We start from the raw sequence: 17,089 nt of genomic DNA on the forward strand, positions 1-17,089 counted from the left end.
CCCTGACTAAACACAGCCTGTCTATGGGCGACCCAGACTAAACACACACTGTCTATGGGTGACTGACTAAATACAGACTGTTTATGGGTGACCTAGACTAAACACACACTGTCTATGGGTGACTCTGACTAACCACAGACTGTCTATGGGTGACCCAAGACTAAACACACACTGTCTATGGGTGACTCTGACTAAATACAGACAGTCTATGGGTGACCCAGACTAAACACTGACTGTATATGGGTGACCCAGACTAAACACTGACTGTATATGGGTGACCCAGACTAAACACAGCCCGTCTATGGGCGACCCAGACTAAACACAGACTGTATATGGGTGACCCAGACTTAATACAGCCAGTCTATGGGTGTCCCTGACTTAATACAGCCTGTCTATGGGCGACCCAGACTAAACACAGACTGTATATGGGTGACCCAGACTTAATACAGCCTGTCTATGGGTGTCCCTGACTTAATACAGCCTGTCTATGGGTGACCCAGACTAAACACAGCCCATCTATGGGTGACCCAGACTAAACACTGACTGTCTATGGGTGACTTTGACTAAATAAAGCATGTCTATGGGTGACCCAGACTAAACAATGACTGTGCAGTGAACCAGAATAAACAGAGACGTTCTCCATGCAACATGAACTAAATGCAATTCATCTATGGGTGATCCTGATTAAACACACTGAGTACAATAGAACTTTATTAGTCTGAACAGTGAACACAAATGGGAACAAGTTAATAGTTCATTGAAAGTTTAAAAGAAAACAATTTCATTTTTTTCTCATTACAAAATTTAATTGACATTATCAACAAAAACAGTGATTTGCACTTGAGTCTGGTGAAACTCTCATGCAGAATATTACAAATTCATGACATCAACTAAAACAAAAACTGTATGTAAAACACAAGGTATGTGATGATAGAGAATACACTTAAAAAGGACAAAAAACATACATTTCCTTATTTCATGACCTTGACCTTGAAAATCACTCTACTAAACAAAGGTCACAAGGCCTCTATAAGGTCATTTTCTATTTTTCACATATAAGTACATTGTATCCACAATCACAATTAATTCCTCATCTTATTGTTCATTCAAATCAATTGTCATTTTGATTGAAAGGACAATATATATTATATTTTCACAATCAAAGAACTTATATCATACTAAAACCTGACTTCATCCTAATGTCATGATCATGTGAATGAAAGAAATATGAAAATAAAGTGAATATGCTAGACAATTATGTAACACTTTCAGATAAAACAAATCTGGAAAGATATGATATCTGCGATGGTTTTGTATATCCAACTCTTTGAATGCATGTGTCTGAATAAATTGAAATTCTGAAGTCATAATAAATTAAAGGGGAGTAACTCTACAAAACATCACAGATGTTAATGTATTAAAAGGTCAAATATGAACTCGTAAATCTAACATATATGAAGCCAGTATCTCCACTGAAGAATGTAAAATGTACAGATACACAACTTATTTCACAAATGAAATGTAAGACTGCAGAAATAAGTATCATACCACACGGCTTAAATTTCCAAATGTTGATACAACGTATCTGTAAATCACGTGAACGAATCATACAAGACATTAATGTAACTGTGAAGATTTGCCTCTCCATGTTTCCTACAACACTATTTTGTAAACATACTTTATTTGACACAATAAAATTTTAGCGTAAAACCAAATTAAAACAGATTAGCAGAATGATGAATTAGCACACCAACAATGATTGCCATAGAAACCAGTTAAGATAAACTACAATTAGTGTAATCATAACTTAGCGTAATATTTCCAGCGTAAAAAAAACTTTAAAATAAGATGTCCTGCTAAAATAAGTATGTTTGCAGTATTTGGACATTGAAACATGAAGGGTATGATTTAACTAAATAGATAAATCTTACTAGCCAAAACTGTATTACCGTATTCGACCAAATAAGTGCACTGTCTGCTTACAAAAGCTTAAAACGAAGTTTGCTTAATAAAACCATGCAAAAGGAAAAATTTCCAAGTGAAATCTCGGTGGAAAAAAATACACTTTTTTCATTTGGATACTTTTATGTAAATGTAGTCAAAACGATAGCCTTTGGTTAAAAGACTGAATATTATATTTTACAGATCATGAAGTAATGAAAGTTTTATTTGTTTCACTTTGTGCACACATTCTCTTTTCAGGAAAACAGGGTGCACATTCTCTTTTCCCGGAAAACAGGTGGGGGTGTTTATAGAAACTTGTGTGATTATTAGGTCATATACGGTAATGAATTATGAATGTTGTACTGTAATGATGGCAGAGGATTAAAGATATTTTTATTTTATCAGTGCAGACGCCAGTCACTCAAAAATTGTTTATATAAACTTATAGGTAGATAATGTTAAAAATTTTGCATGTCTACTTTTACAGGAAATCATATATATAATTAGGTAACTTTATTGAAATTACCTAACTAAAATGTAGAAATTCTCGAACAACATCAGATAAAAATCACGAGAAAATATACATGATTGTATAGTTATGGTGCATCTTTATTTTAAGAATTATTATCTTCTAAGGTTCAGAAAAAACTGATATAAATTAGCAAGTGTACGCCACATGAAAAATTTGGTAAAAAAACCCTGATAAGATAATGTTATAGAAGTTGTGCTAACCTAGGAATCACCCACCCAGCATGTTACGATATGGCAGAACTAATATTTTATGACACTGCAAAAAAAAAAAAAAAATGTTACCCGGTATATGAAATCATCACATCATAGATGATGGCAGAGTGGAGAATGCCAGGGTTAATATGCTCTCTCAATTTTCTTGACTAAAAACATTTTATTTTCAACCTTGGAGCTTGGTGCAATGAATTGAACAGCAATGCTGAGTAGCATAATACGAACTTCATGGATTTGTAGTAAAATTTTCCTCGGTTTCTAGTTCACAAAGCCTGATTGATTACATATAAAGTACATTTCAAATTTCATTTTTATCATTGGAATTGATTTCTAGATTTGTTGAACTTAAGAAAAGTGATATGTTTCAGCTTCACTTTCATATGCAGATAAGATAAATACTTCCCTGTATACTGGGCCTAATGTTTTACTGCCAAGCCCACATATAATGTACAGTACATCATCACTTTTTTGAAAAGTGTCCTTTGAAAACCGTTTTAGAAATAGATCTGCAAGTTAAACCAAAAAAAAAGTTCCAGAAATGCCTTTCCACGATACCTTTAAACATCACTACTCATAAATGCTAAGGGTATTGATTCAACATCGTTCATTATGGTCGAGTGTCACTTACATGAAAGAACACTATATCAAAGCTGTCTGGTAACCTTTTTTCTGTCATTACAGGGATATATTAGTAAAGATATTTTTGCACATCTTCATCCAAGTGTTTGCATGGTAAAAAGTACAAAACTCGTAAGAAATACCAATGTCAAGTAACAGCTACATAAATAGTGGCAAATGACCTGAAAAATCCTCCTCAGTACACATCACCAAGTTCCTTTTTATCATAGATAATGACATGAAAAAATACCATGTCAATATATATGATATACTCTTGCCATAAGTTTTAATGAATAACATCAAAGAAACTCTTTTTGTCATTTTGTCATTTTTGGTCATTAGTGTATTTAATATCCTTTAATAAGCAAGGTTCAACTCTTAAATTTGGTCTTCAAGATGGGGTGAGCTTATTGCAGGACAGGGAAATAGTTTGTTTTTACATTTCTACTGAACTGTATTGGGCAATAGGGTGGGATTATTATCAGGCATGGGTTTGTTTTCGGAGAAATACAGTATTAACCAAATTTTTGTCAAAATGATTTTATTTTGATTTTAATTCAAGATGTGTGAGATTTTACTTATCATCACTTGCATTATCTTAATTGATCTACTTGGATACAGATTAGTTTTTGATATCTATGATAAATGCCAGGAGATAAGTTCAAACTAATGGACAGTTTTGAGACTAAATATATCTAGTTTCTATTTCATTTCCTGATAATTCAGTTAAGATTCCTTGAGACAGAATCTTCAGGATTAAACTCCACTCTTTCTGAAGAACACTAATCTCCCCTCAACTTCAAAGGTTAAAATGAAAACAAATTAGGTTTTCACATAAGATGAGAAATAAAAACTAGCAGTATATACCACTCCAAAGGATACTCAAGGTAAAAAAAGCATGATAGATCTAGATGTAATGACTTTTTTTTTGGAAGTAGACAAAAATTCTATGCTACATTTAATTAGCTTTCAGCAATAGGAAAGTGGAGGAGGTTCTAGACAAGATCTAGGTATACATATACAGTTGATATAATGCCAGTGCTGCCATCAAATTTAATTAGGAACCATTTCTTTGGATCATTCTACAGTAATTTAAGGCCGATGGATACAACATGCCTAATATCCCATGCTAACGACTAGTAATGATTCTTAATCTGCACCCTTATGTAAATCATCGGAGGGAGACATTGGGTTTTTGTAATGTAATGCTTGTCTCTGAAATCTCTTATCATTAGTCTTAAAAGGGAGGGTGTGGTGTTTCCAAGCACATGAAATATTTATAAATGATAGCAAATAAATATCAATATGATGTTAACTGCTTCTACTTTGCTGGAATTGCTGGAATTTCTGAAAATAATTTTAATAAAATTGCATGGAATTGCCAATTTGTAACAAAATACATCCAGACAATAATGGAAATGAGTTTTACTTAACACTCAATTTCTATGTGATCATGCAAAAAGGCCAATTTGTATTTTAAAAAATCTGAATCCTTTATAACTCCAATGTGGATTTTTTTGTCACAATTTTATGCCAGAATATATATCAACATATCAGAAATCATAGAGTGGAATTAATTAACAATGAAGTCAAGTGATATAATAAGTCAATATCAAAATAGGGACATAATCCAATTAAATATATCTCATGTTTAATTTGAAGTTTTGTGTATAAAATTCAAATCTTTATTACCAGGTATTGCTTAAACTCTTAGTGAATATGAAAACACTGAAACAAACTATTACTTCCCTTCAGTTTGTAGTTAATGAATCTAATAATGTTTCCTTCAATTATGTTTATAAGTCAGATATAAAGAAAATATTAGAAAGATGGCCCATATTCTTTAGCAAGCATTGACCCAAGAACCACATTACAGAAATGGTTATGACTTTTTCAGAAGAGCAATTTGGGAATAGTGCAAGGATGTTTGTTTGAACCCCCTTCTTTTACGATTCTGTACAGCAACAGTTAAATGGGACAAACTAGAATTTGAATAACTCAAATTGTTTTAAATATCTCTCGAATGTTTGGTCATATAACACATTAATTACCCTTTTATCCATTAAAATCAGTAGTGGGGAGGCACATGAGGGAAAGAACTCAACTGACACATAATTGAAGATGAATTAATAGCACCTGCATTCAAATAAACATCAGAAAAATTTGTTCTGAATGCCCTATGTTTTTCTCTCAAAATTGTCACCTCAAGGTGAAATCCAAATTATCCGGGGGAAAAAAGTGTTGTTGAACATTTCCTAAAGTGACTTTAACAATATAAAGTTAAATTAGTTCTGCATAATAAATTGAGGATAATCAAGAATGAAAGTGGACATGCAACAGGATTTCCCACAATCCTTTGTGATTGTGCTGCCCCACCCCTTCCAAAATATATATGTATTGTACTGGTATACATTGTATGGATGCTATTGGATCTTTTCGCAAACATGTTTTTACATTTTACCAAACACTGCTATTTCATGCCTTATTAGTTAACAGCCAAAACATTTCCCAAGGTATTGCAATAAGGACCAAAAATGCAAGCAGATGAACTTTTAATTACCTAAGGCCACACTGAAACAGCTGTTTTGTTACCTGGTTATAACACAAAATAATCAAATATGACCATTTAAAAATGACATTATTTTTCTAACAACCAAATAATGCTATTGCATCATATATCATTTGAATGCTTGGGTGTTTTCAGGTTTTCCATGGCCATCAAAAGTCAAAACTGTTGACTTTGACTGTTGACAGGCTTAAAATGGTTTCAATTTTTCAAGCAATTTTTGTAGGAAATAGTTGTTTATTTGACATTTACATAGGGAGTCAAATAAGATGTAAATTGTAAACCAAAACAATGACTGACCACTAAGAACACAACTTTCCTACTTTGAACTGCATGGTTATTGTTTTTGATGGAAACACTGAAACACAGTTTGGGGTGAACATCAAGGCAAAAGATTTTTGAACAATAAAAAATAGTGAATTATATTGTGTCAATAAGGAAACATATGCCAGATAGAAATTACTTAAAATCTTGCTTAAATTATCTCGCGTCATAATTTAAGTTTTACGGTGTCACATATATGATTAAAAAAAAGAAAGCTTGGGTGTAGAAAACTCGAAAAAATTTATGGAAATTAAAAAATCTATGACAGACAAAGACAGTATGATATAGGAACTGTAAGTGGATTGAACACAAAACAGTAAATAAATTGAAATCCCAACAGTATGTAGACATCTACCTACGGGTAAAAGAACAGATAAGAAAAGCTGAGGTATCTGTAACTACGAATATATTCATCGTTTCATCACAAATTCATTAATTCGGGGATATATAAGGTCACAAACAACAGCCATTTGTTAGCAATTTATAAAACTGAAATAACAAAAAAAAAAAAAAAAAAAAAAAAATTTTTTTTAGAAATTTTACAATTTTAGATAATACATAATAACTGATGTTCCTAAAGGGTGAATTCTTTACTCATCCCTTTTCCTTATTTTCTCTATCTTTCCATGTCTAAAATCTAAGGCAAGAGATGAAAACTATTTCAGCTATTTCACTAACCAGACATATGGTATGGATATGGATTGTATCTGCTGTACGTATCTGGTTGATTTTTTTCATTTCTGTATCACATAATAGTCACACAACACATCAATATGTACAGCATATCGAGATGAACACAGGATAACATTATCATACAAAGACATTGGCCATTTACGGAGTTATTTAGAACATTATCATTACAAAACTAACATCTATGAGAATCATGGAATTCAATCATCGGTATAATGACCATGTAAAACACAATTATCAATGGTACATCATGAAAAAAAAGAAATGTTTGATAAAAATGTTCTTTGAAATGATAAAAGGTATCAACTTGGATTTTTTTCTGATGGATAAATAAGCTTTGGCGGATTATGAGTATAATTGAGTATAATTAAGATAATTAGGTACATTCCTGATTAAAATATCACTCGATAAAAAATGGATAAAAAATGATATGAATGCTGAAATAGACAACAATTATATAAGAAAGTGGATGAAAAACAGAGGAAAACAATGATAGATGACAATTTTCTATGAAATATTTCTCACAAATTAAAATCAATCAAAGACAATTTTAAATACAGCCAAGGGAGACAACTACTTATAATCTCAACATATACAACCTTTCATATAACAAACTACACAACCCAGCTTTTAAATTATATGGCAATTTTAAAAGATCATTCAAGAATCCTCATCCATCCTAACTCCTACAAAAATCTAAAGGATCCAAATTATGACACTTTCCAAACAATATACATGTACTTAAGTCTAACCCTAAATTTATCTATATGAATAAATAAACGATTCATAATGTCAGACAATTGTGCCTTTTATTTTGTGCAAAGCTAAAAAGTAGATTTGTCCAAGATTTTTATCAGGGTATATGTTAAATACATTTTATGAATACATAGTATTTTACTGGATACAAGAGATTATTACTATTATTTTTTATCTACCGGCTAACTCTGAGACAATCTTATTTAGAGTACATAAGGTGTGTGGTTGTAAGCCTACAAATATTTTTTTTTGCTAAAAATGTCTTACAATTAAAATATTTAAACATAATGGGTTGTTTTTTTCAAGAACAACACTTCAAAAATTATCTTCAACTATATTTTCCAACATTTTTCACTGTGAAAAGAATTGATTTTGTTATATAATTAAGGGCAAAATCGTCATAAAACACGAAGAAATTTAAGCTATTTAAAAATTGATTTTCAAATTTAATCACATACAAAATCATGCAATAATCTATACATGTAGAGTTTAAATCTACAGGTTTTGACAGATGTAGTAAATTTTCCAATAATTCTTATATGTCATTTTTTATGAAAGGATTTCTTCGATATGCAGGTGTTGAGGAGATTTGATTTTTTTACGGATTTTAGATAAAAATCACTGCAAAAAATATTTTTTGTAATGTTTGGTATCAAATATTTAGCATGCAAATATTTTCAAAAGTTGTTTTTTAAAATTGTTAGATAACACAGTGGAAAAAAGAAAAGAAAAGGAAAATTTGATTCATTACATATGCTGTATAGGCTTATAGTAAAGTACACCTACCAAATTTTTACACCGATAATTTGGCCCAGGTGGTTCATACATAAGGCACCATGAATGAAGCCTTCTCAAATACCTTACACATGTACATGAATAGTGCAAAAAGCCAGGGTCTTGAAACGTCGTAACTGAATCTAATTATTATGTACAGGTTTATTTAGAACCCATCAAAGCTGGTAAAAAACGTCATGCTAATTGCCTTGTTTAAAACAAGCAAGAAAATATTATGTACTTTAAACAATTGTAAATAGTACATAATAGTACATAAGCTATGTTGGTGTGCAAGCAATTTTTTTTCCAAGAAGTGTCAGCACAAAGTGCAACTGTGTTTTTGGAGACTTTTTTTATTTACTCTGGGCATTTACATTTACCCCAACCTTCACTTCTGATCAAATTTGATTTTCAATTATGTGGTTTTTAGTATCAGCTGAGAATCCGATAATTCAGAAAATGATTTTTACTTTCAGAAAGGTAACAGAATTAGCATCCAACGTTTTGAAAGAAAACTAATAATCTATGTTGCTACACAAAACATGTAGCTATGAAATCATGAATGTATCACAAAAATAGCAACAAACACATCATCTGACATCCCTTGAAAATCTTTACAAACCAACAGGTTATCCCTAAAATTAAACTCCACTGATAAGAATAAAAAGCACTGTCTACTTTTGTTTTAGCAGGATGAACGATCAAATGAATAACCTTCATTTGGCAGTGCACATTAAAAACTTTCACAGAAACATACATATATTGTATTTCTTGTAAATGGATATTTGTGCTGAATGCTGGAATTCAGATATGAATTAAAATAAATACAACACATTATGAACAAAGTATTCACAGCTTTGCTGTATGAAGACCAATCTAATAACTTGTGATATGGGTGTAGCAATTTTTCCAAGGGACATCACTCTTGGATAGAAATACAATCAATATGTAATAACTTAATGAAACTCCTTGTAAAATTCCCAACAAAAAACTGAATTCATTTCATCTATTTTCCAGTTGGGTTTCAACATAAATTTCCATGCAGAAAATTCTCTAGATATCCAATTCTAAAACTGAATATTTTCCCTTCGGGGGAAATCACTTATGGAAATTCTACTGCATTCATTGGGCTGGAAACACAAGATATTCCGTAATATTTCCAAACGAAGATCACTCCATGGATTTTTTTTAATGTACAATTTGTCTGCATGAAAATAATCATGGCCAAATAAATGATCTGTCCTTCTTGAATATGCCAGCAATGAATTCCTCCAGGCTAAACAAGATGGATCACTCTCTAATCAATTTCACAAAAGGGAAGGAACTCCTAATGAACTAATTTCCAAGGGAAATAACTCTGGATGTTAAATCACGTTGAACTAAACTTCCATGAAATACAACTCTTGTCAACCAAGGAATACATTTCCACTTGAAAACTTTAAACCAAGAGAAATGTTTGACGATGATCTGTGCTATAAGTTGACAGGAAGTGAGACTTTGTCCGTGCCTTGACTATAGGTGACACTTGTACTATTATTAGAACGATTGGACTTTCCCGACCGGGAGCTTGTCGGCGTACATGAGCGATGATACGATGGAGGTTGTGATTGTGAATGTGAGGAGTATGCACTGTTAGCAGAGTTTGTGAATCCTTCACGATACGCAGAATAGATGGCGCTGTGATTTGGTGACTGAAACACAGGCTGCATTGGATAGTATCCCTGGTGCATATGACCTGCGAATGGAACCTGGCGACCTGGAAAAGAGATTTCATTTTTTTACATTTATTTAAAAAGTTTACATCTTTATTTAATGAGTATTTCAATTTTCTCAACAAAACAACATTATTGCATTATTAATTTTTACCTGTTCCACTTTTTCTTACATCTTTTGTTCGAATCTCCTGAGATATCCCTGATCATTATAATTTGCCAAAGGTTATTGTCAATTTGATAGCATAAAGTAAAATCAAATGGTAAACAAAATTAAAAGCTTCCATTTCATGTACACAATAAAAGCAGTGCAATCACAATTAATATGACCACCGGGTATCATGAAATCAGCGTCATACATTAAATGAACCAGTAATCAATCCTGATCCTTTTATCTTATCCAATCCTCCCCCATCACAAGTACACATACATATCATTAAGACTATATACAATCAGAATTTCTACAGAATTATCCAAACATCAATACATGTTAATTCCCTAGGAACATTTTGAGGTCAATTATGTCACAAATCATTACCTACTATACACAAATTAAATGGCGCCAAGAAAATTGATTGTCTTAACAAGTTCAAAAACTCAGTAGCTGTTGAAGCATGTATATCTGCACTAGACAACGTTCTTCAATAGTCAAAGACAACATTTTAACCCATTGCATGTCAAAGAAGGATCAATCAAGAAATCTCTTATTATTGAATTGCTGCTATAATTTCCTCAATCTAATGACAACTGCTACATTATGCAACAAATGCACATGTTTATTAAGATGATAAAAAAATGTATTTGAAGTTACAAATTGACAAAACTGCTCAATTTTATCAATTCATACTTGAATGGATTTGAAAATTGAAGTATAGAGCACGAGGAGACAAAATAATGGAGTTTCTTTTTATAAGATGTACAGATAATCAAACCACACCCCTCAACAAAAGTTGTGAACCCTTCATTCTATAAAATGACAAAATAATTGAAGAATTTATAAGAATTTATACATTTTGTGGATTTTTTTTTTTTTTTTTTGAGCAGACATTTAATCAATCATACAATCTTCCATGGATGGACAGGATGGACAATGCTTGTGTATTTGTGGACGGAGGGAGAATTTAGATTCAAGTAACATCCCCCCTCCCCCTCCAATTTGGTTGAGGTTGTTGGGAAAACAAAACTGAGTATGATGCACCAGTCCAAAACTTTAAACTTTACATCTCCGGCATGTGTCATGGCAGATCTCCATGACAAATAGTGACTAATACAAACTGAATACCATTCTACATTTAAACATCAACATTAATTTCATTGACATGTTTGTTTTAGGCAAATTTTTAAATGCTCCTGTCATGAATTCAATTGGTTTATTTCAAATTTTGATTGATACTGATGTTGAAATATTGATATTATCTAAAATACATATACTTAAATCAACAAGATGATACTAATTCAATGTTAGTATGCATGTGACAAAGGGTATTATGATATGTGCTTGTTGATAAACAACAGTCAGAGATTTAAAATGCTCATAAACATTTATTTCATGACAATCTTGCTCTTAGAATGACAGAAAACTATATCCTAGCTACTTAAACGATCAGAAATAGATATCAACGAAAATATTTAACAAACCCTAGCTGATGACTTATCACTCGATTTGGAATTTTGTTTTTAAAAAAAGCTGCATTTTTTGTTTGACTACAGCGTTACTGCAGATGCCTTGGAGTGATTTGAAAGAGACATTGGTTAATTTGAAATAATAGCATCCCTGAAGGGATTTATGCTTTTCGTTGAATGCTCTGACAATGTGACTCAATATGTCAGTGTAAGTTATTGTTGAGAAGGCAGAGCGGAAACAAAATGGCTAATATTGCATATCACTGCAGACGGAAAGTCTCTGACAATGCTGTACTGTTTTGACTCACTCCATCTGAATTTTATCATACTTTCTTAGAATGGATTGTTGATGTGTTTTAGCAATAAAACACAAGAGGAATTTCTTTAGGCATTAATTAATTTGAACAGAATTTTAAAGAAGGAATGCAGGCCCAAGATAGTGATGCTTGAAAACATCAAAATATTTCAATTTACATAAAAAAATAACTTTGAGGTATGTTTTATTGTTTGAAAATTATAATTTGAATATTTTTGATTTTTTTTTTTTAACTTATGTGGCGATTTGTTATAGATAGAAATAGGCAATGAAAATTGACATCATTGTTAAATGTTGATAGGTGTTGAGTACAGCGGAGCAAACAGGCTCAAAACAAGTGGCCCAATGGGCTTGTATCACCCCCGCCCAATGCTTCTATGCTACTTTAAAGTTGATCTAGAGCTGATTATCAATTTATTGAAATAGAAGAGAAGTCCTAACTATATGATTTTTCATGCTACAGAATAATTATTAGAAGCATTGGCCTTTTAGTAAATGGGTCGAAGCCTTTTGAACAGCTAGTTGACGCTGGATGGATGGAAGGATGCTGCCGTGGACAAAGTGCAATGCCAAAAGCTCACTTGGCCCTATGGGCAGGTGAGTCCACAAGAAGTAGGGATAGAGAGACAAACAGATTTAATGACAGATTACGTTTTTAAGAGTGACTTAAACAACCAGCCATATAAAATTCTAAATAATTATAATATGATATGCAGTACTGTATAGGCAAGGAAAACTCTAACAGGCACATATCATAAGAACTTCTCTCTATAACAAGGAGAACACATAATAAAGTCTTTCAACACCAATGAATTTGATATAAATTAAAGTATTGTTTTCTTACCATTGTTTATTTTACCTTGGAGGTTGTTTAAGTTGTTGTAATGAATCGCTGGTGGAGCACCGTTGGTCACGACCGATGTCGGTGTTGTCGTGACAGCACTTGGTGTTGATGACGTGTCTTGCGCTGGTTTACAAAGGATGCGTCGACAGCAGCAGACGATGGACACAATACAAACAATGACCACCAGAAGACTGCCCACGGTAATGGTCACTGAGGCGGTCACTCCAAGTGCCATAAATTGGTTTAAAAAACTCTCATCTGAAAAATACAAATCAGAGATGGAACTCATAATGATATATCTTATAGTTACACAACAAAATAAAATACCTGCTAAAAACATTTCTTTTTGAGCAGTGTATCAAAATAGGTTTTATATATCCATGCACAGCACACTGGACATGGACTAATTTATCAAGTAATACACCCAGGGGCCAATACATACTCTTCAACTCAAAGTTGGCGTAATATGCTTACAACGAAATCATATTACCAGGTAGTTAGAATTTTTACTGAACTGCTTTAGAAATGGGTAGGCAGATTGCTTGGTCAGAACAGATTAATTATTATTTGAATTTTATGAGAAATACTATTTTCAAAGAGGCCCTGAGGGGCCTTACGGTCATCTGAGTTATGATTTGTACACTGATAGATGATGTTTTACTTTTAAACCATGATTTTTAAAACATGGCTCAGCACTGTGACCTTGAAAGTAGGCCAAGGTCATTCATTTTAACAAACTTGGTTATGCTTCACCCCAGCAAGCTACTGGCCCAATGTCATGACCCTGGGACTCTTCATTTCTGAAAAGTTGTTTAAAGATATGTTTTATGTCATTTGACCCCTGTGACCTTGAAAATAGGTCAATGTTGAACAACAAAACTGAAAAATAATAACACATTAATCCCAAGAGTTATCCAACAATCCTATCAAATTTCATTGGAATGCCTCCAATGGAACTTGAGGTTAAGTTTGAAAAAAGTTTTTCAAGATGGCCACCATGGCAGCAATACTGGATTTCAAACTGGCTATGAAAAATAACAAACCTTGGTCAGGGCCCAAGATACTGAGCATTCCTGTCAAAGTTTCATTGAAATCCCTTCAGTAGTTTTTGAGTATAAATGCAATATAGAAAAGTTTTGTCACATATGATGCACAACGGCGGACAAAGATGGATCGCGATAATTTCATCAATATTATATCAAACCCTTCATATCATGTAAAACAGGACTCAATTAAACAATTGTATCCATGTTTATTATAGGTGGGGATTTATGTCCTTTAAACACCTTAACGAATCTATAGAGTCTGTGTGACAGGTGACGGGGCCACTAGAGGTCGCTTTATAGTTCTATCACACCGAAATGTCACACCTGGATGCCAGGTGGAAGCATGACACCTCATGGGTCACAACAGGCTGACTTATTCTGATTGCAAACTCATTTCAAGCTGAATGAATGAACATTTGTACATAGCCACCCTTTATAGGCATTATAACTGCTTTCTGCAAATCACACCAAAAAATCTGACATCTGTTTCTTTACAATTCTAAACAAAACTGATACTTTTATTTAAAGAAAAGATTTATTATATATTAACATTCAAGTAAATAAGTTTAACTGTAACTTCAATAGATTTTTAATTTCTCCAACTGGATAAGAATTTAAACAACACACAAACATACATTGCCTGAGTTTAAAACATTACACCTAATGCTTCCCGACAAAATTCCAATATTCTGTTTCATTCAATGAAATTATATAACAGTTTCTGCCGTTCACAGCTTACCAAGCAGAATAAACACATTTCGTAACAAAAGAACATTGTTCATTTCAAGTAGTTTAGTTCATTGAAATTCGACATTGCAAACCAAGCCAGTTTTTTTTTTACATTTTTTTTTTTTTATATCTATTTATTTTTAATTTCAGTTGCACATTGAGTGAATTTTAACGAAATATCTGCACCTTACTTTTCTCACAAAGAAATCAAAACCAGGCACCTATCAGAACCTGCTAACAAGTCTGAAAAGAAAGGCTTTTATTTACATTACAACCATGTAATTTATTTTGAATCTTTGAAATTGCAACTTGTGTGAATTTGTAACTCTTTTGTTTGTATTTATTTCTTTTATGTGCTAATAACGAACATGGATGGTAAATGTGAAAGATTATTATGCCAAAATCTTCAACAATTTACATAATTACATGCAATTAATGCATTGGAATTACTTTTTGGTACATCAGTTATAAATAATTTTTAGTACTTTTACAAATCAAATACGATTTTGTTAACATTTGATATCAGATACCAAAAGCATATATGACCTTGAAAAAAAACCACCCTTTAATGAAGAGAAATCCATTTAGGATAGAACAATTTGAATTCTAACAATTTGAATTCTGATCTGAATGTGAATCATCACAACGTCCTCCTTTCATTATCAGTCCTAATTAATATCAATTGATTTCCTGAAGCTGGCAATAAGTCTTCCCGGAGAAATCGTAGAACAGAAGACGTCACATATCAAATCTTCAAGTTTGAATTCGAAGAGAATTTCTTTGCAAATCAGGGACAACAATAACATGATTTTGGATTTAATTTCAGTAAAAACAAGAAAGTTACTTTGTGTTTGCATTAGGCATTAATTAATACTGACAGGTAGAGATTTAGACCGGCTACATTCACAAGTGCAGCTAAAGAGGACAAATCCTGACTCAAATCGTAGGAGTTTTGCCAGAAGAATCATAAATACTGTTTTTATAGATATGCAGATGTCTTAGGTATTCAAGCATCTTCACTAACCAGGAAAAGTATTTGAAAAAGAAGTTATCGTCTGCTTTCATAACCATATACCATATTTATCTGGGGGGGGGGTTGAAATAGATTGACATGAGGAAGCATCGCAGAACAAAGTAAGACGTCAAGCTCTTGCTAGTACTGAACAGCAATAAAAACATGGACTTTGCTCCATTAATACTGTACATCTTGTAACGTATAATTGTGTTTAAGGCATTGTACATGACTTCCGCCACTTTTGATACATAATAACGTATAATGCAAAGGCTAAAGAACGGTGTTTTAAATTCTTCACAGATTATATCAGACATTAAGTCTCGTGAAACCAAGTCTTAATTTCCTTCAAAAGTTGTCTTTTGACATCTATCCAAACGTCATGTCTCTATTTGTGTCACTTTCAAATAAAAATATAAATAATCGGGATAGTTAATATACCAGCTGACAATTACACACTATCATATTAACAATATATTTTGACATGTTTATGTGATGATATGCACCAATTGAACAGCCTAATGCTGATTGGTTGAAAATGCTATAAGCACCTGTTATCTTTCATAATCTCAAGGAACTTGCAAGTCTATTATTACACCTGACAATTAAAAATTGGAGCTTGAAGGAGACGATTTACTTCCGGCCTGCTTGTCATGTTATAAAATCACGACGTGGGGGCGAGAAAACAAAAGCCGAATTGGTTTATTTTCAAACACAACAATAGATTTTTTTTCTTCTTCCACTATCAGTGGCTACCTAATGTTGATGGAACAAACCACTCACGAAAACACCAAAATCTGAGATGTTTGTCTGCATCGAAATAACAAGGATTGATGATATCAAATCTGATCTCAGAATCCCAGACTTTTTTCCAATTTCGCAAGAAAAACAAAATATTGTCAATATGCTGAGCCACAGGAAAGAACCGGAACTGCGGGGAGAAAAAATCTGTTGAAGGCCTCCCCCTGACAAACTAAACAGTCTTATTAAGTAATGAAAGATGTCACTATCTTTGATCTGGACTGAGACTCCCAACAGCTGGTACCATTACATGTTTTGCTATTTGTTATCATACCTCACCCCACTACATCTTTGTCTAGGCAGCTTGTTACCAGGACTGTCTGTAATGGCTCCCATCCGGGATAGATCTCCAGACATTTCCATGTAGAAATCGTTAAAGGTATAATACATTTACGATTGATTAGTTACGGCAAACCAATCTATCGTCATGGAGCAACACAAATATATAAATTGGACAAAAATATAATACATTGTACATCTGGTTTACACTTCAACCTCGATCTCCTAAGCTGTCGCTAGTGACTTGAGGACCTGTTTTCTTAAAGGCCACAAATCAGGAATCATGCATTCATATTGGCTTCATCTAGCTT

General features: G+C 32.7%; 1 protein-coding gene across 2 annotated transcripts in view; it reads right to left on the reverse strand.

Annotated features, from left to right (window-relative positions):
• Positions 1-784: 784 nt before the first annotated feature.
• The window catches only part of LOC117337171, a 109,628-nt gene continuing 93,323 nt past the window's right edge, over positions 785-17,089 (reverse strand). Inside the window, exons 6-7 of one of the 2 annotated variants that reach the window (XM_033898018.1) lie at positions 12,927-13,169; positions 785-10,172 (exon numbers count right to left, since the gene is read on the reverse strand). In XM_033898018.1, coding sequence (XP_033753909.1) covers positions 9,889-10,172; positions 12,927-13,169 — 527 coding nt within the window. In that variant the 3' untranslated portion in view covers positions 785-9,888. Of the gene's footprint in view, positions 10,173-12,911; positions 13,170-17,089 lie in introns of both variants that reach the window. The other variant, XM_033898017.1, reaches the window with a different exon arrangement.

The sequence above is a fragment of the Pecten maximus genome, chromosome 11 (genome assembly GCF_902652985.1).
Source record: "Pecten maximus chromosome 11, xPecMax1.1, whole genome shotgun sequence".
NCBI classification, from domain to species: Eukaryota; Metazoa; Mollusca; class Bivalvia; order Pectinida; family Pectinidae; genus Pecten; species Pecten maximus.